Below are 24,006 nucleotides of genomic sequence, written 5' to 3' on the forward strand. Positions count from 1 at the left end.
TCATGTCATTTTGACTAACTTGATACATTTGAGATAAAATTAAACAAATTTCAAAACTATAAAAAATGTGTTCAAAATTCTATGACAAATGAAATTTTATTTTGGTTGGCTGTGAACTTAAGTCAAGAAGGTGTGTGAATTAAAAAGTTTAGGTCTTAAAGCTGTTATTATGAATCTGCAAACAGCTAGGTTTTGAACACAGCAACAGTCACGGAACACTCACACCTCCCCTCGGGTCTCTTCTCCGAGATGCTTCTGCCAGACCCGGAAACCCACGATGTCGGAGGACATGAGATGGTGCTAAACACCAGTCGCTGTTTTCTAGATCCAAACATCTTTTGTTGTCTGACTTGAAATGGTGTTTTTCTTCTTTGGACCCAGGTAGTTTGTCCTAAAGTTGAAATGGTAGTAGCCGGCTGTTTCTCCTCTGATATTGAGCTGCGAACTAGAGCCCTGCGCGGGACCGTTTTCTTCATCCCGCTCCTGCCCGCTCCCGCTGAATTTCTGACCATTACCGCCCGCAACCACAACGTGTGTGTTACACTCCCGCCCGCACCCGCAGTGTGCATGTCTACTCCCGCCCGCAACCGCAAAACTCTTGAGAAATTATTACCTCACAATAAAAGAGATGTATTGAGTTTGTGTCCTCCCTGGTCCTGGAGAAAACATGTCATTTTATAGGCTATAGGGGTCGGCAACCCACGGCTCTTCCATCCATCTGATGCGGCTCTCTGTGCTTGTAAAATAATGAATGGATATTTAAATGAAATGCTTTATATTTTACTGAATTAATTTCATATCTGTATGCCAATTCTAAATGTAAAGATTGTCTGCCTGAACAGTTCCAACCCAGTCTTACTATGAGACCGGGTTGACGGGTCACGCTTGTGCGTAATAGGCGCTTGCTGAGATGAAGAGGATGTGAGATTCTGGGCTTCTCCTCAGATGGCTCATGGATGCGACGCCACATTGGAGACAGGAACAAGCACTATTCAGCCAAAGTTTCATCATCAGGGAACATTTTCTAAGTGACAAGTCTCTCTGAGAGACCGGGTTTGGAAAACTCGCTTCAGTGGAAGGAATCTTCCCACATGCGCTCTGGTTCTGCGACGCGCTCCAAGCCCCTCTCCAAATCTTCAGCTCGCTGTGCACCTTACGTATGCGCTGACAGCGAGCTGCGCTGAGCAGTGTCCAGCTCAGATGTTCAGATGGGAATCTTGAGTGATTTAGCAACATCTGCGATGTGCGTAACAAATAAAATGTCAGTTCGTCTGCATTCGTCGGGGTAATTCTTTCTATTCTTTCTCCGTCAAAATAAACGGTCAAATACGGGAATTATCCGGTCAACACAACACAAGCCCTGCTTTTAACTGTTTTCTTGTGAAAATTGTTGGAAATAGTTCAAATTTAACTTGATTACCACCAGAGCCGCGCACCGCGCTGTTATCTCCGTGACTGTAAATGCGGGAAAAACAAATTGATCGGATCCTGCACATCTTTTAACACATTGGTCAGGATTGACGCACTTTGTTTTCATTTAGTTTTTAACCCTTTAACGCCGATGCGTCACCAGGATCACCGGTGACACCTCGGCGCATGTGATTTCCAATAAGTCCTCACTACTTAAACTATAAAATTCTTTAAAAAAACAAAGGAGCTACTGTGTGGTGCTTAAAGGGTTAAAGAAATCAAGGCCGTTTCATATTCTATTCTCCTCTGTAATCACGCAGTGATCGAGGTCGCTTTTCTGAGAGAGACCTGAATGAGAAATATTAACACAATCGGAGAAACTTCTCCAAATGTCTGACTTGCCTTGCTTTGGCTTTTGTGTCATGAAGACCTTGTTTCAGCATATTTTCAACATCAGTTGCCAACTCCATCATACTCATCCCGATCCCGCACTGTTTCTTTTAGCCGACCGTTCCCGCCCGCAGCAAAATTCACACCGCCCGCCCCCGCAAGATTTGTGTTGGGTCCCGCGGGACCCAATCCCGATGCAGCCCTCTACTGCGAACCTCTCACACCAGTGGTGTTTTGTTGCTAAATACGCAAGTGCATGATGATGACCCAGGGAAGTGTTGTGCTTCAACAAGACCAACAACCAGATAGTCCAATAGGGCTTGCGATTGTGTTATCACTGATGCAGCCTCCGAGTCCTTACTTGCTGCTTGTTACTTCTGACAACAGCATGCTCATTCTCGGTTTTGCGGCATTATTTAACCTATTATTCATTTGGTCACTTAATCGACCATGGTAAAACGTTGCTGTGTTGTGGGGTGCTACAGCGCAGTGATCGCCAGGGGAAAAGGTGAAAAACAGGCAAACTTTTCACCATTTTCCTGATTGGATACATAACCACATCTGCTCGCTTGGATTGCAGCTGTAAGTTGACCAAACATCCCCTTCCAGAGTATCCCGCTCTGAATGAGTGTGAAATCTGCATTTTCATTTTGGTAAGTTACAGATGGTGTACGTTTATTTTTTTACACATCATTTCATCCCTTCAACTGCTACATACATTCACATAACACACATGGGCTAATGCGAGTGCACTTAAACAGCACAACTTCTGCTTCACTTCTTTTATAGGATTACAATTTTGATTGTTTTACTAGAAAATCAGCAAATTAATTTATAGACCCTTTTACTACCTACGTCATCAAAAGTTGCGCGCGCAGCCTGGCAACGAGAGTGAAGGCTTCCTCATTCACACTCGGTACTAAAACAGCGTTTGAAACCTTTTGTTTTGAAGTTCTGAGCACATAAAAATGTCGAGTTGTTGCGTGTATGGATGCCAGAATCGCTTCTCTTCAAGCAGTGGACTGAAACTTTACAGAATTCCGAAGGAGCACATTCATTTCAACATAATCGGAGGCGTCTGTGGCTGCAGGCCATCAAAAGGGTTGATGAAAACAACTGAAAACACGATCCGAAATGCTCGAGTTTGTAGCGCCCATTTTATCAGGTAAGGTAATTATGTACTAAGATTACACCAGAAAGCTGGTTAACGTGTGTTCTATTAAATAAAGTAAGTTGCGTTTGCTGGTTTGCTTTTAAGCAGTCTATTTATTTACAGGCGATGTTTTCGGTTTTTCCCATCCTAACACAAAGCTCAACTTTGAATAAAATTGCTGCGTGGCTGCAGCATGACCCAAGTCTGGAACATCAAAATTACAGAATTAAACAAATTTATACGGTTTATTTCATGCTTCAAATTAACATTTCATTCTAATTCATCTGTATTTTCCCACTGCATATTAGTATAAACTGTATTTCTCTAAAACAAACACGATTGTACTCTGAGCACGCTAAAAAAAGAAACCTATGCTATACTCACCCTGCCATGCAGGTACAGTTGGCTGTGAAGACGTAGTTCTCTGGTTTGTTTACTATGACCCAAGCCTCGTACACAGCAGTCTTGTGTCCTTGTCTTTGGCTAGGAAGGACTTCTGCCTTCAAGACGCAAAACTCAGAGTCTATGTCGTGATATTTTACTTTCTGTACATGGCCACAGACAACATAGTTGTATGCATCTAACGATTTGTATGCCCATAGCTTCTCGCGTGTGGGCCTCTCCACTAAAAACGTATATATTTATCGGGCCACTGGATATCTGGCCACACACCTACATCTTCCACCCATTCCGTAATGCCACAGGGATCCGGGAGTCTGTTGCCATTCGTTAAAGTGAGTTTAATAATGTAACATTCAAGATTTGCCGGTGATAACCCCGCAGCGTAGCTTGATAAAGCCTGACACAACGCCATTCTCTGTTGCCAAGCTGCGCGCGCATTCTCGCTGACGTCATATTGTTTACAAACAGTAAAAGGGTCTATAGCTCTCATCCGGATGTTCACATCTGCTCATGTCACAAACAAGATAGCAGAAAATGTCCTTTACATAGAGCTGTGATGGCAACAAGTTGTCATCTGTGCTCCAGTCTTGGGTCTCTCTTATGCATCCAGTTTATATTGCTGATTTTATCCATATACTGGTCCCTGGCTTCCATATCTAACGTATTGCTGTATATTTAACATACTTTTGGGGATTTTAACATGTTTATTACTTTCTTGCTCCCAAATCTGCTGCTTCTCTCTGTTGTACTGTTTGTTTACACTCGTTAAGGTTGGTTTATGCTTGACGCGTCCGCGAGGTCCGTGCGGCGAAATTGCATCATTTTAACAACCACGCCCCTCCACCGCGTCTCCGCACGGCCCAAAATTTCCGCACCGCGCACCTAGGAAATTTTCTAACCACACGGACGGCCGGACGCAGAAAAACATGGCGGACCGGCAAGAACTAGTATGGTAGAGGTTCGTAAATACAGACATTTGTATGATTCACTCTCAGAGATCACTGTGATCAACATGTTGTTAATAATTCTTGGAGAGAAATAGCTCGCACTGTCGGAAAAGACTAGGACACTGTTAAAAATGCTGGAATGCCATGTTGTAAACAACAGTAATCTTTACTTCTACTATGGTGTAGTGTTGGATGCATGCCATAGAGCTCCATGCTGCCCAGTTCAGTTTGGGAGAATATTGGCTCACCGCAAAGACAAGCCGCATGAACCAAAAACACTGCGAGTTGTGAAGCGCGTTCCATCAGCGAGCCGCATCACCAAGCGGAAAGTGAATGCGTCAAGCATAAACCAAACTTTAGGCTATCAACATGTCCGCCACATCCCAGAATGCAATGTGTCACGTGATTCCAAGCCCTATAGTTGCTTTCGTTCCCAAAAGTGTTAGTGCCAGAGGTTTCTAGACAAATGCGAGAGAACATTATTTATTTATCAATCTCCACAATACACATTGGCTCTAAACAAATAAAGGGAACACAATGTCTCCAAATTACACCTCTGTGAAATTAAACTGTCCACTTATGAAAACAGCACTGATTTACAATCAATTTCACATGCCGTTATTCAAATGGAATAGACAACAGGTGGAAATTATAGGCAATTTGCAAGACATCGCTCAAAAAAGAGTGGTTCTGCAGGTGGTGACCACAGACCACTTCTCTGTTCATATCATCGACATTAATATTATGGACATCTACTTTCCATAGGCTCCAATATCACTTTTTTTGAGGCCAAATGGGAGGTGGCCACCACCGCCATTTTGACCGTGTCACAGGTTCCGTCAAGCCCAGACAATTCCAAAAAAGGGAAGAGAGGAGGAGCTGAGGGTGGGGCTGTAAGGCTGGGATCAACTGACGACACCCGGTCAAACTAGCTACAAGCTAACCCAAAGCTAATGCAGAGGTGGGAGCTAAGCTAATGGAGGTAGCAACCTAGCTACAACCGGAGTTAACTGTGCACAACACCAGAGCTTCTGAGTCAGAGATACGCCGGGCTGACCGCTGGGTATAACCGGGTGGAACACAGAGGTCTCCGAGACCTCCACAAGCCAGCAGCCGCGCAGCAGACAGAAGCCGCGATCAAACAGATACGTCGAGCTGCTGGGAGAACCAGCCGTCAGCCCGCCGCAGCAAACAGAAGCCGCGATCAGACAGAGATGCGCCGAGCTGCGGGGAGAAGTGGCGTATTTTGGCGGTTCTGGCTTGCCTTAAGAACCAGCCGTCAGCCCGCCGCAGCACACAGAAGCCGCGATCAGACAGATGCGCCGAGCTGCTGGGCGAACCAGCCATCAGCCCGCCGCAGCACACAGAAGCCGCGATCAGACAGATGCGCCGAGCTGCTGGGAGAACCAGCCGTCAGCCCGCGCAGCACACAGAAGTCGCGAACAGACAGAGATGGACCGGCTGCGGGGAGAAACAGCCGGCATTCCGGGTGGAAAACATCGGTCTCCCGAGAGCTCCACAAGCCGATAGTCAGAACCCAGCTCCACCAACATGTTATATTTCAACCCATTTTCTAAAGTGCAGCATTATGTTAAATGCACTGGGTTGTACCCTATTACATTTAAATTTCATGGTTAAACAGTACATGTTAAAATCTAAGCTCAGCTCGGCAGTGACCTAAAATACATAAATATAATTTTACTTACCAAAAAAATGAAGTGGAGACTCTTTGGACGCTCTATTAGTGCAATTAATACCACAGCAAGTCATTTTGTCCAACAATTGCACAAATAATATCCAAAAAAGAAAACACAAACACAGACACTCAGAATGCCGGAGCAGTTTCCAAGCCAGACCGAGGCTCTACTGAGGCCTTTCCACGGAGCTAGCTCTGCGGTCACGTGGGTCTGATGCTCATTAATTATACAGAATTTTAGGCTTTTAATACACTTAAACAGAAGAGTGAGAAAAAAATTCATCCCCCTCAGAGTTGTCATGAGTGTAAACTAGATCATTTAAACAAAAAACATGTTCTGGTACCAGGCTGTAAACATGTTTATTTCTGCTGTGAAATTGGCATTTTTAACATGGGAGTCAATGAGGATTTGCTCGCTTCTGACACCAGCCCCCAGTGGATGAGGGTGGAACTGCAATTTTTCTTACTTCCGGGTTTGACTCAATTTTAAAGCCGCATTGTGGGGGCTTGGTTCATATGCATTCTAGCTGATGTTTTGGTCACTTTTGAATGCTGGCCAGGCTTTCACTCAAGTGGTAGCATGAGACGGGGTCTAAAACCCACACTAGTGGCTCAGGTAGTGCAGTTCATCTGAAATGCCATGTCAATGCGAGCTGTGGCAAGAAGGTTTGCTGTGTATGTCAGTGCAGTGTCCAGAGTATGGAGGCACTACCAGAAGACAGGCCAGTGCATCAGAAAACATGGAGGAGGTTGTAGGAGGGCAACAACCCAGCAGCAGGACCGCTACCATCACTCTTTGCAAGGAGGAACAGCAGGCGCACAGCCAGAGCTCTGTAAAATGATCTCCAGCGGGCAACAACTGCATGTGTCTGCTCAAATGATCAGAAACAGACTTCATAAGGGTGGTAGGAGGGCCTGATGTCTACAGGTGGGGTATAGGATGCAGGATGTTTGGAATTGCAGAGAACAAGATTGGCAAAATTGCCACTGGCACCCTATGGTCTTCACAGATAAAAGGTACACACTGAGCACATGCAACAAACATGACAGTCTGGAGATGCTGTGGAGGACATTCTGCTGCCTGCAACATCCTCCAGCATGACCCGTTTGGCAGTGGGTCAGTAATGCTGTGGGGTGGCATTTTGGAGGGGGGCTGCACAGCTCCATGTGCTCATCGGAGATAGCCTGACTGCCTTTAGGTACTGAGATGAGATCCTCAGACCCCTTGTGAAACTTTATGCTGGTGAGGTTGGCCCTGGGTTCTTAATAAAACAAGACCGTGCTGGACCTCGTGCCTGGAGTGTGTTAGCAGTTCCTGCAAGACAAAGGCATTGATGCTATTGACTGGCCCACTCATTCCTGAACTTGAATCATATTGTGCACATCTGGGACATGGCTTGCTCCATCCACCATGGATGCATTAGTCCAGGTCTGGGAGGAGATCCCTCAGGAGACCATCTGCCATCTCATCAGGAGCATCAGGTGTTGTAGGGAGGTCACACAGGCATGTGGACGCCACACACACTACAGAGTATTTATAGCTATACAATGTTGGAATGTTAAGAGGCATGGGAAAAAAAAAAGGTTTACCTGAATCGTTTTCCAAATATGCCGTTGCAGCTTTAAAAGTTTGCAAGCTAACCAGCTCTGTGAGTTTTTTGCTAGAATTGAGAAACATTATTTATTTTATTTCACTCACTTTTTATGTTAAATTTATTATCAAAGATTTTTTGGTTAAAACACAATCACAACCACTGTATTAGATCTGGTTGGGTTTTTTTTTTTTGCCTGAAGAACTGCCCTAATTACCTTCAGCATAGATTCACAACATTGTTCAAAACATTTTAGAAGGAATAGATTCAGGTCCCTCTGCTGCTCAGCAGGAGAACACAAGGTCATCAAAGTGGGGAGGCTAGAGCAAGCTGATCATTTTTCAGCTTTTAAATGTGTGGTTTACTCATTTATTCAATACATTTGTAGTTTTCTCTAGTGTAAACCAACGCCTCATGAGTCATTGTAAAAAGCTATGATGCTCTTGTTCTGAGATGCAGAAATTTTCTGGTGCAGAGGTGGGCTGAAAACGGCCGTATTACTTAATTTTATTAATGATATAAAAACACCTCTCTTGATTGGCTAACAGAATATGTTCAGCCATGTTGCAAAGACACTGCTGTCTCTCCTCGCTGCAAAAAAAGCCTTCTTGTGGGTGTGCGCAATCCAAGATGGGGCCAGGCCATGAATGCTAATTCACAGTGTGACCTATATAAGTGAGTATTTTCAAATCCCTGCATTTCACTGTCATCAGAAGTTAACACAGGAGATAGGTATAGAAGACTGTTTTCATGTCCAGCCTGCATGGAAAAAGTAGGAGTGACAGATTATAGTCAGAAATAATCATTAAAAACATTTTTATTCAACCACACCTTTAATTGAACATGCAAAACTTACATCTTCCTATGAGTTGCAACTGATGAAAGACATACCAGTGTTCAAACATTACTTATGCTTACTCCATTAAACATGAAAAAAACGATCAATGTGCTCAAGCCTCTACTTTGATGTTTAAAATATTCCTTAGAGAATTTTTTATTTGCTGCAGATTTTTAGGCTTCATGGTTGTGATTCAAACTTCCACATCCCAAAGGTTCTGGACTGGATTGAGATCTGTTAACTGGAGGTCATTGGAGTGAATTGAACTTATGTCATGTCCAAGACACTGAGCTTTGTTACATTTTGCATTATGAATCTGAACCAGGAAATGGCTGCAAGCAGTGAAACAGAAGGCTAAAAACTTAGAGCAACCAGTGACTCCGCACCCTATCCAATCAGCGGCCGGAGTCACGATGTCAGCCCAACTCAGCCTTCCCAGGTACCTCATCAGAGCAGGGACTTAAAGTAGAGGAGAAAGCAGAGAGAAAATAACCAAACTATGCCCTTGGGAACAGTGGTTGGGCCAAGTTTCATCTGTCCGAGTTACTGAGTTGTGATCCTGGAAAACTACCGTTTGCGTCCACACAAGCTTTCGCTTGTCTTCTCCTTTTCAGACCATTTTCTGTAAAGATGGTTGTTGGTAAAATCTCAGTAGATCAGTTTCTAGATACTCGGACCAGGCTGCATTCAGAGTCACTTAAACCTCAATCCGTTCCCATTTTGGTGCTCAAAATTTAGTCAAGTCACCTTCACCTGAACTTGTGCCAATTGGAATGCTGGTTAGCTTTTTGCATTAGCAAGCTTTTTTTTTTTTTTTTTTTTTTTTTTTACACATTTTAAAGCATCACTAAACACAGGAATTACAGCTGTCGTAAACTAATGTACTTGTTCTGTATAGTTACTAAAGTCATTGATTTGTGTGTGTGTGTGTGTGTGTGTGTGTGTATGTGTGTGTGCGTGTGCTTATGTCATCCTCCAGCTAGGTGTGTGTGTGTGTTAAACAAATGCACCTAATGAAGTATATTTTTCCAGATCATACTTACCGGAAGTTGAAGGTATAAGCTGCTTATTCTTGTTATCAGGCAGAAATAGGTTTGTAAATTCAAACAACTAAAGGGGTTCAATCACTTTATTAAAATCAACAGAATCAATAAAACTACTGCATTTTCCAGCTTTACTATAAAGGTTTTTGGCTTTACTATAAAGGTTTTTGTTGATTAATTTCCATATTTTAAAGTGTGTTGATGAGCTACAATGTGGCCACAGCTGCCCTGGGGCTCACTGATGGAAGCGAGGCTGCTGAACACTGGCACCACCAGTCCCTCTGATGACCACCAGCAGGCAAGTGTCTTGCCCAATGATATACAGAGCAGGACGCTATCCTGCAACCCTCCTATTACGACATGGGCAATTAACTCCTTTGTTTCTATCGTCCATGTTAATTAGCATTTCTTTCATATAACAGCATAGTTTAGCATTCAGTCAAAAAATATGTTTTCAGTTTTAAAAGTAGTTTTCTTACATTTACTTTTTCTTAAAGAAGAAAAAGACTGAAGTTAGTCAGGCTTCTGTTGTGTAATAGCTTTGTCAGTCCCTGTACTGGATTACCCCTACTTCACACTGGATTCATCGGCAGCGCGGAACAACAGCGGAACATCGCTGCTTCAAATTAGAATGATCTATGGGGGTGATTCAAATCAGCTGCGACGAGGAATTTTCAGGCACATCCCAGAAGTGCTGCACTGCGCCACTTAAGATATGCTCTGATTCTATTTGTTGCCACGAGCCGCTTCTGGGAAACAATTTCCACAGTTAACATAGGGCTAGACAGGAAATCCCATACATTTAAGTGTAAAATTGCCGGTAATCTTCAAAATAAGACTATTGCAGTGATGCAGTTTCATCTGGATTGTGTGTGTGTGTGTGTGTGTGTGTATATGTATGTATGTATGTATATATATATGTATATATATATATATATGTATATATATATATGTATATATATATATATATGTATATATATAGATAGATAGATATTTTTATTCGGTCAACAACAACAATTTATCAGTTTTACAAAAAAGTAATCAAGCAACCGAAAAAAGGAATAGGTTGAAGCCTAGTGGCTTATAATTAGCCTATCCTTAACTCCCACAGACATAATCAAATCCTTAACCAAGGCTGATAGCTAAGATGCATAACATTTAAAGAAAAAACAATGATAAATCAAGAAATCAAATCAACACAAGGTTGGACATCAAACTTAAGTTTCTATAACTTTGGAAGATGCAATTTTTTTTAAATTTTCTTGAAAAACGACAAAGAATAACACATCTTCAGTTCATCATTAAGTCCATTCCATAACTTCACTCCCAAAACCGACACACATCTATACTTCGCATTAGTTTTCACTTTAGGTATTTCAAACATATAAGACCCCCTCAAATCATATTTTCCTTCTCTTAATTTAAACATACTTAAAATACAAATTGGAACATTCTTTTTCACCACTCTATACATCATTTCTAAAGTTTTAAGATATATAATGTCCTTAAATTTTAACATAGCTGATCCTACGAAAAATTGTTTTGTGGACTCCCTATATCCAGCTTTATTTGTTATTCTAATAGCTCTTTTTTGCAATTTAAAAATTGAATCCAGATATGTTTTGTATGTTTTCCCCCAAATTTCCACACAATAACTCATATAAGGCAAGCAAAGGGAAGTGTACAATAAATAAAGGCAGCTCTTGTGCAATAAATCTCTTGTTTTATAAAGAATAGAAATAGACTTAGATAATTTCCGTTTCACATGATCTATGTGAGACTTCCAACAAAGTTTATCATCAATTATTACTCCTAAAAATTTAGTCTCATTTACTCGTTCAATTTCAACATTATTTAGATTTAATTTTACTTCAATGTTATTCTTAATACCTCCAAACAACATAAATTTAGTTTTACTTTCATTCAGTGATAGTTTATTAAATACAAACCATCTATTTAACTTCATCAATTCTATTTCCACTGTTTTCAGTAATTCCTTTATGTTATCTCCAGAACAAAATAAGTTTGTATCATCAGCAAACATCACATATTTTAAAATATCACTAGCTGTACAAATATCATTTATATAAAGTAAAAATAGCTTTGGTCCCAACACCGATCCTTGCGGAACTCCACAAGTTACTTGTCTAAGTTTAGATTTCATATTATTAATACTCACATATTGGAACCTTCTTTCCAAGTAACTATTTAACCAAAGTTGTACAACACCTCTTAAACCAAATCTTTCACATTTCTGTAACAGTAAAGAATGATCTATCGTATCGAAGGCTTTGCGTAAATCAATGAACACACCTATTCCAATCTGTTTTTTATCCACAATTGTTGCAATATTTTCAATAAATTCCATTACTGCTAGAGATGTTGATCGATTTCTTCTGAACCCATACTGATGGTCATTCAATAAATCATATTTTTCAAGAAAAGAATTTAGTCTGTTTTCAAATAGTTTTTCAATAATCTTTGAAAATGTAGGCAGCAAAGATACTGGTCTATAATTTGACACAACCTGTTTATCTCCATTTTTATATATTGGGATCACTTTGGCAATTTTCATTTTATCTGGAAAAATTCCGGTTTGAAATGATTTGTTACAAATATAAGTTAACGGTTGAAGGATACTATGAAGAACTTCTTTAACTAATGACATATCAAGGCCGTCACAATCCATGGATTTTTTACTCTTAAATTTACTCACCACATCTATAATATCACTCTCACAGACTCCTCCAAGAAACATTGAGTTGCATTTATAAGAAGTAAAATTTAAAAATTTGTCATCATGTCTTCCTGGTACAGAAATCTCTTTTGCCAAATTGGGACCTACATTAACAAAGTAATCATTAAATTCGTTGACTATACTCTCAATATTCTTAATCGCTACATTACCTTCTTTTACAATACATGTTGGAAAACATATATTATTCTGATTTTTTATTATCTTATTAAGTACACTCCAGGTAGCCTTTATATTATTTTTAGATTTTTGAAGCAGCTTTTCATAATAACTTTTCTTTTCATATCGCAAAATAGTTGTTAATCTGTTTCTATATTTCTTATATTTGTCTTCATTTTCCTTAGTTCTATTTGTCAAAAAAATCTTATATAACTTATTTTTTCTTTTGCATGCTCTTTCCAGACCTTTTATCATCCATGGTTTTTTCTTTTTGAGATTTTCAGAAAACTTTTTCAGTGGACAATGGCTGTCATAGATTGACAAAAATATGTCTAGAAATGCATTATATGCATCATTAGTGTCTTCCACATAAACCTTTTTCCAGTCATAATTTTCTAATTCTCTTTTAAAAGCTGCAATGTGTTCTGGTGTTTTTATTCTACCAATGTAATCAATCTTTTCCTCTCGAATATTAAATTGATTATTCATTTCAAGCACTGAAAAGACAGGCAAGTGATCACTTACATCCGTGACTAACAGTCCACTGTGTATCTTACCATCTATCTTATTAAAGAAAATGTTGTCAATCAAAGTGGCACTATCCATCTTTATTCTGCTGGGCTTTAGAATCAACGGATAGAACCCAAAACTAAACATTGTATCAGTAAATTCAGATGTCTTATTGTGATCATTTGCCTTCAATAAATCAATATTAAAATCACCACAAAATAAAGTTGTCTTTCCTTTGTGTTTTTCCAGTATTACAGAAATTTCTCTCATAAACTGATCCATGCACGATGCAGGTGTACGATAAATACAGCTAACTAATATGTTTTTAGATCTTTCAACTTGAATTTCAATAGTTAAACATTCCATCAAGTTATCCACCACAGCGGTCATATTGTTAACAATTTTACATTTAAGACATGATATAACAAATATAGCGACCCCTCCTCCTCTTCTATTCCTCCTATTTTGCCAAAACATTTCATAACCCTCTAGTCCATCCTGCAGTTCTCTGTCATCATTCAACCATGTTTCTGAAATTGCCACCACAGCAAACTTATTTTGAAATTGATCAAGATACTCTTTGATTTTAAAAAAATTACTGTAAAGACTCCGACTGTTAAAGTGAATTAACGAGAAACCTTTTATCTTAGGATCTAACTCTTCCCCACTATAATAATCACATGTCATATCAACATTGTGATAAAGGTGGATATCTGGATCAATATTATCTAACTCATGAAATGTTCCACACATTTGCATACATAGCTTTTTTTCTCACACTTATCAGATATTGTCCATTTCACAGTCAGCAACAAAAGTACTTCTATTTCTCCACTGAATTCTATTTAATTTGTTTAAATCTCTCAAGATCTGCAAAATCTCTAACAACAACAACTTTTGCTTGTTCTGGTGACCCATTGAGTCTTATGAATACCTTACAGTTCCTTGTCCAGGTGTCTTGGATGTGCCTTTCCTACTTTAAAAGTCTTGCCTGTCGTGCGATGTCAGCATTTCTCTTTGTAAGATGCTCATTCACGTACACTCCGGTTCCCTTTAATTTCCTTCCCATCTTCAACAGTTCAACTTTATATTTCCTGCTCACAAATCGAAGTATAATAGTTGGCATCTTGTTATGCTTTTGTGAAATAGTATGACATGCTGCTATATTTTTACTATCCAAGGGAATGTCTTTGTTTTTAAAAAACTGAATAACTTGCTGCTCAAGCAAATCCTTTTCAGCTCTAGGTGCGTCTTCTCCCTCCTTGTCACCTGCTGTACTCCGTGCATAGGTGTAGTGATTTGTCTTCAGACCAGAAATCACCACATCTTCCATTCTTGTATACTGCTCCAGATCTTCAACTCTTCTTTCCAACTCTTCAATCCTCTTATCTTTTTCCTTAATCACAGTCTTAAGTTGCCTTACTTCTTCAATTAAGTCCATTAGTCCTGTTTGCTGCTTTGCCACCTTACTCAGTTCTTCCGACATGAAGTTAAGGGACTTCTTAATTTCTTCAATATCTTCTGATAGCCTCTTTGTCGCCATTTTTCCTGATCATCTGTTTAAATTCTTAGAAGACAAAAAGAATTCCAGGTTTGAGGTAATCCAGTAGGCCCAGTGTTACTTGTAGAGCACATGTGATGAAGAAAAAAGGACTCAAAGCTTCAAAATTTTAGGTAATACTCCCAAAAAAGAAGCAAGACTTCTTTAAGAATGTAAGAGACTTGATCAATCTCTTGGATGTTAAGTTCTTTCCATGATATTTGTTGGTAGGTAGGAGGAAAATATATATATATATATATATATATATATATATATATATATATATATATATATATATATATATGTATATATATATATATATATATATATATGTATATATATATATATGTATATATATATATATGTATATATATATATATGTATATATATATATATATGTATATATATATATATATGTATATATATATATATATATATATGTATATGTATATATATGTGTATATGTATATGTATATATATATATATATATATATGTATATATATATATATATGTATATGTATATATATGTGTATATGTATATATATGTGTATATGTATATATATGTATATATGTATATATGTATATATATGTATATATATATATATATATATGTATATATGTATATATATACATATATATATGTATATATATATATATATATATATATATATATATATATATATATATATATACGTATATACATATATATATATATATATATATATATATATATATGTATATATATATATATATATATATATATATATATATGTATATATGTATATATATGTATATATGTATATATATGTATATATGTATATATATGTATATATGTATATATATGTATATATGTATATGTATATATATATATATATGTATATATATATGTATATATATATGTATATATATGTATATGTATATATATATGTATATATATATGTATATGTATATATGTATATATGTATATATATATATATATGTATATGTATATGTATATATATATGTATATGTATATATGTATATGTATATGTATATATATATGTGTATATGTATATGTATATATATATGTGTATATGTATATGTATATGTGTATATGTATATGTATATATATATATATATATATACATATATATATGTATATATATATATATATATATATATATATATACATATATATACATATATATATGTATATATATATATGTATATATATGTATATATATATATATATGTCGATGTGTAGATTACGTCAATACAATTGACCTAACGGCTTATTTACTCAAAGCATCGTTCCAGAAGCCCAGCAGTGTGCTTTTCATGGATTTAATCCTGGCAGTAGAGAGGAGCAACAGCATATGACATGAAACGGCAATATCAAACGTGATTTTCTTCTTTTTGATTTAATGGAGGATGACATGAACTCAAATAATTTTGTTATCTTGTGAGTTAAGTGAGGGGAAATGGCAGAAGTCTCGAGGAATTTTGTGATCTTGCTAGTCCAGAGAGTAGCATGGCAGAGAAGCCGCTCTGCAGCTGAGATTCTTCTGGTGTGTATGGCACAGGGTGGGCTTATGTATACAGAAAATATGTATAAAACTACAGCCTAGAGGCTCTTTTATGCAATGTCAGGTATGCAGAGCTGTCAAGTACACAGGTGGCAGGAATGGCCAATCACCCATTGGCAAGTGTCAGCAGAGCCAATAAATGAGCTTATGGACGGTTCTGATGGGAAAAAGGCTTCAACTCAAGCTGTTGTTTTCCGCTCGATCCTAGTGCTCAACCAGTGTCATATGTAATATAGCGTAATATTGTTTTTGGACCGTAGAAAGTGCAGAGGCCAAAAAGTGACTGGAAAAAATGAGGGGGACATGTCCTCCCTGTCCCCCCCAAAACTACATCTATGGTTTGAGCTACCAACTTACTTGTTGGACTGAGTCCTGTTTCCTTTTGACACCATGACAACGCTAGTCTATTTCTGGACTTTAGCCTTGTTTAAACATGTTAATGTGTGTAGCACATCAGTTAAGTCATCAAGACTTGATGCAAGTTCTGATGCAATACCTACTAAGTGCTATTCTGAACTCTTCACAGTTCAGAAGGTGTTCCATTATAACCGAGAAACGGTTCTAGTTGGTGGGCTTGTCAAAGGGGACACCAGCAAACACGGGGTGATCTGAATACGACATAAAAACACAGCAATGTTGGATCAAACAGGAAACTGGAACAATCGGTGGCCGACAAGTCGCTAACATTGGGTTCTTGGCCAAGCTCAGTACGCTTGGAACCACGTCAAAGCAGGCGCTAAAAAGGGGGCAGCAATCTGATACCAGTTTCTGATGGGAGTGCCGTCCAACTGAAATGAACCAAGTCACATGGAGTTGGTGCTAATGGAATTGCTGCATTTGTCTACCATGAGTGTAGACTCCGACATACCGGCGAGGTGAGGAGGGAATCTGCCATCTTACTACAGCAGACCACAGCTTGGACCGTATGTATCCTTGCATAAACATTTTATATTCGTTCCAACAAACTGTGCATTAATTACATTTATACAATTAAAAACATAACAAATATGTAGAATTGGGATGATTAAAATACACACATGCTTATGCTTCAGGAAGTCAGCCTAAACAGGACAGCATTTTGGATTCTGTAAAAGTGTTTATTCTCGCTCCCTTTAGGAGTGTGGTTATTTTATTAATGCAAAATGCAAAGTATATCCAAAGAAAAAATTTGCATCCCATTGGCAGTATAAACCTTGTGGGTTTATTGATTATGATCAGTTCTTGTAGAATTAAGTTTAATATGTATGTAATTCTATACATTTTGGGTTGAAGATGAATTTATACAGATGCTTAAATTGCAATTAAAGCAAGTTTTATTTTTTTATTTTTTGGGGGGGGGGGGGGGGGGTCATGTAGCAGTGCATGGATTCTTACAAACATCAGGAATTGGTATAGGAGAACACACAAGAATGCTTTAGATATAGCAGATCACCACTCTAATCTAGAAGACGGTGCAAGCTTTTCTGTTTGCTAAATGCCACAACAGAAAGATTTTTTTAAATCATCTAAAGCTGGGGTGCTCAACTGATGGCCAGGCATCCTTTACAATCCAGCTGCCCAGAAAAATATAAACGTCTTAAAAAAGATTCTCCATACATATTTCATTTCTTTTTGGCTGTGTTTATATTAGTCTGCATAGATTTTTATCTGAAAATAAAACCACATGTTGTGGAAAAAATAGTAATATGTGCATTAAAAGTATCATTTGTATAATGTGTAATAATTTCAGGTTATGCATTTTATTCCGTTTTGTCATGTACAACACATACAAACCAGTTTGTGATGCAAAAACTGATCTGGGACCAGTGATCTCAAGCACTCTTCTCCAAAGTAAAGTATGAATGTTTAGTGTTGGTGTGACTTGGTATGAATTTGCTTGAGAATGTTCACCCTCAAGTCATCTGTATGGAAATGTTTTGCAGTTTGGCGATCCATGGCAGTAAGAAAGACAATGAGGTAGTTGTATGGAAAGTCAATTGTCTCGTAATATACAAGTGAACAATCAAAAGGGTCATTTTGTGCATTTTCAAAACCCTTTGGTTATTAAAAACACTTCACAGCACCATTTGTTATTGACACACCGCAGGTTTTTTTTTTTTTTTTTTTTTTTTGGTCTTACTCAAACCGGCTCTCTGAAAAGGGTAAAAACAGTTGTTATATAAATGTATTACCTTTGGTAGACATCACTTTGAACAACCTCAAGCTGGAGAAACAGAGATAGTTCTGAGTGGATGGATGAAAGCTAGTCTGGGTGAGGTCAATTTCAAAGTCTTCTTGCACTCCTAAAACCGCTAACAGCTGTCTGGTTCTTGTCAATTGGTTTCAGTACTTCTTTATAAGAATCAACCAGAGAAATTAGAGGTATTCATCTTGTTGATAAACTATCTTTGTTGTAGCGTGTCAGCTACACGTTGTCATTTGACCAATCAGTCACGGAGACAACATGCCAAGAACTGCAGAGACGCTTTGGCAGCGCAGCGCTTGCAGCACTTATCGCTACTGTCGTTTTAACATCTTGCTGCGTTTTTGAGCTTAAAGTTCGCCAAATCAAACAATCACCACTGAAAAACACAGTTTAGTGTCAATGATTAAAGCAGATTAACCTCATTTCAACCTTTAGAAATGTTTCCCAAGGCTCATCTTTTTTTTTTGGGGGGGGGGGGGGGGGGGATCAAGTCACTATATATTTATATATAATAATATGGGATAATTAAATTTCAACTAAGATGCACTAAAGTGAAAAAAATGATTGACTACACATGTCTTCAGCACTCATTTGATATAGTTTATCAGCAAAAAAAAAAAGTTGGTTTGGGGATGACTTTCTCTTTAAAGCTGCTTTAGCGAATCTACAAAGCAAGCTAGATTTTGAATGCAAACACGGTCACGGAACTCTCTCTCTCTCGGGTGTCTTCCCTGAGGTGCTTCTGCCGTTACCAGAAACTTGCGATGCCATGGAGAACAAGATGGTGCTAAACACCAGTCACTATTTTCTAGGTCTAAATGTCTTTTGTGGTCTAGGACTTCAAATTGTGTTTTTCTTATTGGGACTCTGGTTGTTTGTCCCTAAATTTGGAGTGGTAGCAGCCGGCTGTTTCTCCTTCTCTGACATTATTGAGCGGAGAATCTCTCACACCAGTGGTGTTCTGCACAATATATTTATATCAATACTATGTTAGAACGTTGTCAAGAAGCAAGAAAAAAAGATTTAAGCTCATTTGTTTTCCAAATTTGCCATTGTAGCTTTAACATAAACACCGACAGTATTTAACTCTGTTAAAACCCAATAGCAATATGAATACTTATTTTCTGGTAAGACATGGCCACCAGTATGCCGCAGCCTTACTTATTTCAGGTGTCTGGTGCTGGGGTTTAAATGTGCGTAACAAGTAAATTTGGTAAAGTATTTAAAAGATGTCCCAACGTATTGATCTGGGCACCAGAAGATTTAAGGATGTTGGAGTACAAATGCGTGATGAGGTAATATCATAATATTGTAACATTTCTGCCACATCAAAGCTCTTACAGAACAATAGTTTGCGCTTAGTGGTTTATTAAAGTATTCAAGCAAACAGCTGAGATAAAGCTGTAGATCCCTGCAGCTCCAGCTCTTTCCAAGCATAACCACCTCACCAGTGCAACAGCACTCATGAGCACATAACAATAACCTCATGGATTGTTACAATATTCTGGAAGATTTTCAGATGTTTTCATGTTTGGAGTTCTTTGAATTAGTCTCAATATATATATATATATATATATATATATATATATATATATATATATATATATATATATATAATATGTATATGTGTATATATGTATATATATATATATATATATATATAATATGTATATGTGTATATATGTATATATATATGTATGTGTATATGTGTATATATGTATATATATATATATGTATGTGTATATGTGTATATATGTATATATATATATATGTATGTGTATATGTGTATATATGTATATATATACACACATATATATACACATATATATATATATATGTATATGTATATATATGTATATGTATATGTATATATATGTATATATATATATATGTATATGTATATATATGTATATATATATATATATATATATATATATATATATATATATATGTATATATATATATATATATATGTATATGTATATATATACTTTCTCTCCTGAGCAGGTGGTATGCATTTTGCAAAACGTCAAATAGATTTTTTTTTTTCATTTTATTCAACAGATTATTGCAGGAATAAAATGTATGTAAATGTCAGATCACTACAAAACCCACTAACTGGGTTGAGTTTTAGTTATCACCTTTTTCACATATTCTGAGTTTGCAGATATGTTTATAAACGAGTCCTCTGCTGTCCACTTCCAGCAAACACTGGGCCAGAGGCGCCAGTCCATCACCGGGTCACATAGAGACAAACAGTACACACGGGTCCATTACTCACACTGAGGGACAATTTAGAGACTGGTTTACTTTTGGCACAAGGGAGGAAGAGGGAGTACCCGGAGAAAACCCATGCTTCCATGGGGAGAACCTTTCAACACCATGCAGAAAACCAGCTGGGCGTCACACCTGCAACCTTCCTGCTGTGAGGCAACAGTTCTATCAACCTCACATAAAACATACAGCCTTATAATGCGACCCACGCTCTGTTTAGGCATTATGAATCAGGAACGCAAAAGTAAATAATTCACTGTTGCATCCTCGCTAACAGCTTTTCTAACAGACTTCTCTGTTTTCTTCATCAGGGTGCTGTAAATATTTAGCTGTTTCCAGGATGGATAGAAGAACAATGTGATAAATAACAGAAACATTTATCTATAAATGGGGTAATCAATAAGTGTAGAATGCAGCTTAGAATTGTTATTGGAGTTTAGTTTTTGATGTGATTGTAGGACTTGTCTAAAAGTAAAAGTACTGGACCATTACGGCTGAAAGGGTGTATAATATTTTTACCAATTCAAACAAAAGCTAACTTAAAACTAATGTTCTCTTAAATGTAAATGTTCAAATATATGGTAACTAAAAGTGTTTCTAAATTTAGTATAATATACGTCTAAAGGCACACGCATATGTATATGTATATATGACTACACCTTTATACCTTAACTGTACATATTTTAATCCTTTTTAATAATATAGGACAGCGGTCCTCAGTAGGTGGCCGGCGGGCCGCACATGGCCCGCAGGCCCCCACTTTGTGGCCCCCGAACCCCGCGTGCAAAGGAAGATAAAGGTCTGCCGTTTCCCCAGTTCACAGTGTGTGGTAAAACCTTGGCTGTGAGTGGCAAATACAAATATTTGGAGCATTTCATTAACGATGATTTGGCTGACGATGATAATGATCGGCAATGCCGTAGGATGTACGCACAGACCATTATGCTATTTTGTATGTTCAGTGTGTGCTCGGATGTAGTGAAAAAGATCATCTTTAAAGTATACTGTACTCAGTTATATACGGCACACCTGTGGTCCTGCTGCAAACAAGTCTTCAGTGACTTCATGTAGCATGCAATGATTGCCTAAGAATTTAGCTAAAGACCTCGTTAGGAAAGTGAAAGCCACTTGTTTGTTTCAATGACGGTAAATACATTTCGTTTGATGCAGAGGATCCTGGTGTAGGTTTATCTGCTGGCTAAACCAATGTGATAATATAATCATTAAGTGCCTGACTAATGTCTACTCTAGCAGCGCCCACTTTCAGTCACAATTATGGCATCACTGGTATTGCAGTCTGCTCTGAATTATTTGTGGGCTTTTTTATAGAGTACTTTGGATACTGAGTCTGCTGATAAAGGTCGATTGATTGATCAAATGTCCAGCAATCCTTTATTGAAACACATTTTTTTCAGCTTCTTCACTTGATGCTCTTCCACTAAAACAGAGCATGCTTTTACAGTTTCTCTTTCCGTATTTTTCACGTTCCACCAAAGGTTTCTTGCCTATGTGACTGATTCAGTTGATGTTGTTTATCCTTTAGATGCCAGTCATTCAAAAGGCAGAGCCCATCGGAAGTCCGCCCCCGTTCCCTGGCCCCGTTATGCTTTCTCCATCATCCTTACCTCCAGGAGGAGCTCCTTTCATGCCCGCAGAGTTCACTCCTGCTAATTTTGCATTAGGTGAGTTGTATGGACGAAATTCCACGATTTCTGCCTTATTTATTTATTTATTTATTTTTCTTTGGGCTGAGTAAGATTTAGCACTAACCATTATTTTACGATTTTCCTTCTTATATTAAAGCTCCAGAAGAGTCCAAGATAAATTCCAAAGGAAACAAAGATGCTATCGGTACCTGCAACCAGTTGGCGCCCCCACAAACGATGGCTATGCCAAATCCTGCAGTAATGCAGGGACCACCCATGCAGGCCATGCCTCTACAGCCTCGTCCCACAATGCCGAATTCTCACATGCACCGCTTCCCTTCACATCCAAACATGCAGCATATCCCCCCGCAAATGATGCCAGGTGGACCGGTGTATCCAGGCAGATTCAGAATGCCCATGCCCTTCCCTCCTCGTCGTCCTCCTGCTCAGCAGTATCCACCTATGGGACATGAGATGGAGCATTTCAGAACTATGAGGCCGGGATTTACATACCCACCTTTTGAAAGAGGGAGGTGGTAACCTGAGGAAGGACTTTGTAAGCAACTGGTGGTTCTGCATCTTTCATCCAGTCCCCCAACTAAATATGATCTGTGGTTCTGTGTGTTTACCAGGGAAGACATCTGTTTGGGTGTATATATATGTATTTTTATAAATGTAAAGTTGTATAGTATTATGTTTGATTCAGTTTGTTGTTGTAGTGCACACAAAAATACAGCATGTCTATTTTATAACCTCTAACAACATTTTTGTTTGTTTTTTCTGTAAAAAAAATTCTAAACTGTTGTTTTGTTGTTTTTCAAATACCAAGCATGACCATTTTTACAGATACAAATGGACTCTGTTAAGGAAAAAAAATATACAAGGAGAGATATTTTGTGTCTTGCCAGTAGAGGGTAGGATAAACATTGAGGTCACACCTTGTAGGATTATTTGCAGTGAATAAAAACAATGCTCACCATTCATTGTTTTCTATGTTTCTGTAAACATTGTGTAATTTTTAACTTCATGACAGATGAATTTAGGTTAGAATACTTTTGAAATTGCCCTAACTTTGACATTTTTGGCTTTATGAGTGAAAAAAGATCCACTTAATTAAACCCATAAACCTGTATTTATGATGCATTTATTTGCTCATGTAAGGTGCATCTGCATGCAAGGCACGTGACGTGCAGACATGCACATCACGAGTACGTCTAAATTGTTGCATTCTTCATTTGTCGCATTTTAATTTTGAAATAAATCGGGGATTTTGTTTGAAACTCAGATGAGATTAGAGCTGTGTGTCTGATTGGCCCTGAGAATAAATAAGTGGCGTTCTCATGATCCAGTTGCACGCCGTCTCCGAGGGTCTTAGGCTCCGCCCCTCCTGGCGATGTGGAAACAACACGCATGGTCTGTGGAGACCTTGGAGAAGCGGCTGGATCTGCGGGACGTTCCTGTGGAAGACATGGACATTTCTCCGTTTGGACACAAGCAGCCAGTTCCTGGTGAAGGTGAAGACAGGTAGGTGGCGTTGGGGGGGACTAGGAAGCGACCTGTCTGAATCATCATGTGAAGGAGGGAACATATACATATGCTGGTTGCGTTTGCGTGGTTCTAGTGCCGCGTGCACGCTTGAGCGCGTCACTCAGCCGTACAAGTTTACCGGAGGCGACACGCTGGCGCGCCGCAGCGAGATGCGGTCCGGTGAGCAAACCCCATAAAATATCCTTTTTTTTCTTCCTGTTTTATTTTCTCAGTGGTCGCTTTGATTTTGGTGTCCTGCCGGTTGATCCCTGCTCTCTGTCGTTTTGAGGGTGAAACAGACGTGCGTAAATGATAAGCGCCACCAGGGTCAGCGCATGTCCAGACAGACGCGTTTAAAATCATAGAGCATGTG

General features: G+C 38.3%; 2 protein-coding genes across 7 annotated transcripts in view; both read left to right on the forward strand.

Moving 5' to 3' along the window:
- Positions 1–23,087, forward strand: part of LOC107380222 (SR-related and CTD-associated factor 4) — a 57,389-nt gene extending 34,302 nt beyond the window's left edge. For both annotated transcript variants that reach the window (XM_015951358.3, XM_054742645.2), the window contains exons 17-18: positions 22,004–22,142; positions 22,264–23,087. In XM_015951358.3, coding sequence (XP_015806844.1) covers positions 22,004–22,142; positions 22,264–22,646 — 522 coding nt within the window. In that variant the 3' untranslated portion in view covers positions 22,647–23,087. The remainder of the gene's footprint in view (positions 1–22,003; positions 22,143–22,263) is intronic.
- Positions 23,088–23,501: 414 nt separating this feature from the next.
- The window catches only part of tiam1b (TIAM Rac1 associated GEF 1b), a 77,315-nt gene continuing 76,810 nt past the window's right edge, over positions 23,502–24,006 (forward strand). For 4 of the 5 annotated variants that reach the window (XM_070543537.1, XM_070543539.1, XM_015951353.2 and 1 more), the window contains exon 1: positions 23,502–23,630. The gene's annotated coding sequence lies outside the window, so the exon portion shown is untranslated. Of the gene's footprint in view, positions 23,631–23,719; positions 23,814–24,006 lie in introns of those variants that run through there. The other variant, XM_015951355.3, reaches the window with a different exon arrangement.

The sequence above is a fragment of the Nothobranchius furzeri genome, chromosome 13 (genome assembly GCF_043380555.1).
Source record: "Nothobranchius furzeri strain GRZ-AD chromosome 13, NfurGRZ-RIMD1, whole genome shotgun sequence".
Taxonomy (NCBI): domain Eukaryota; kingdom Metazoa; phylum Chordata; class Actinopteri; order Cyprinodontiformes; family Nothobranchiidae; genus Nothobranchius; species Nothobranchius furzeri.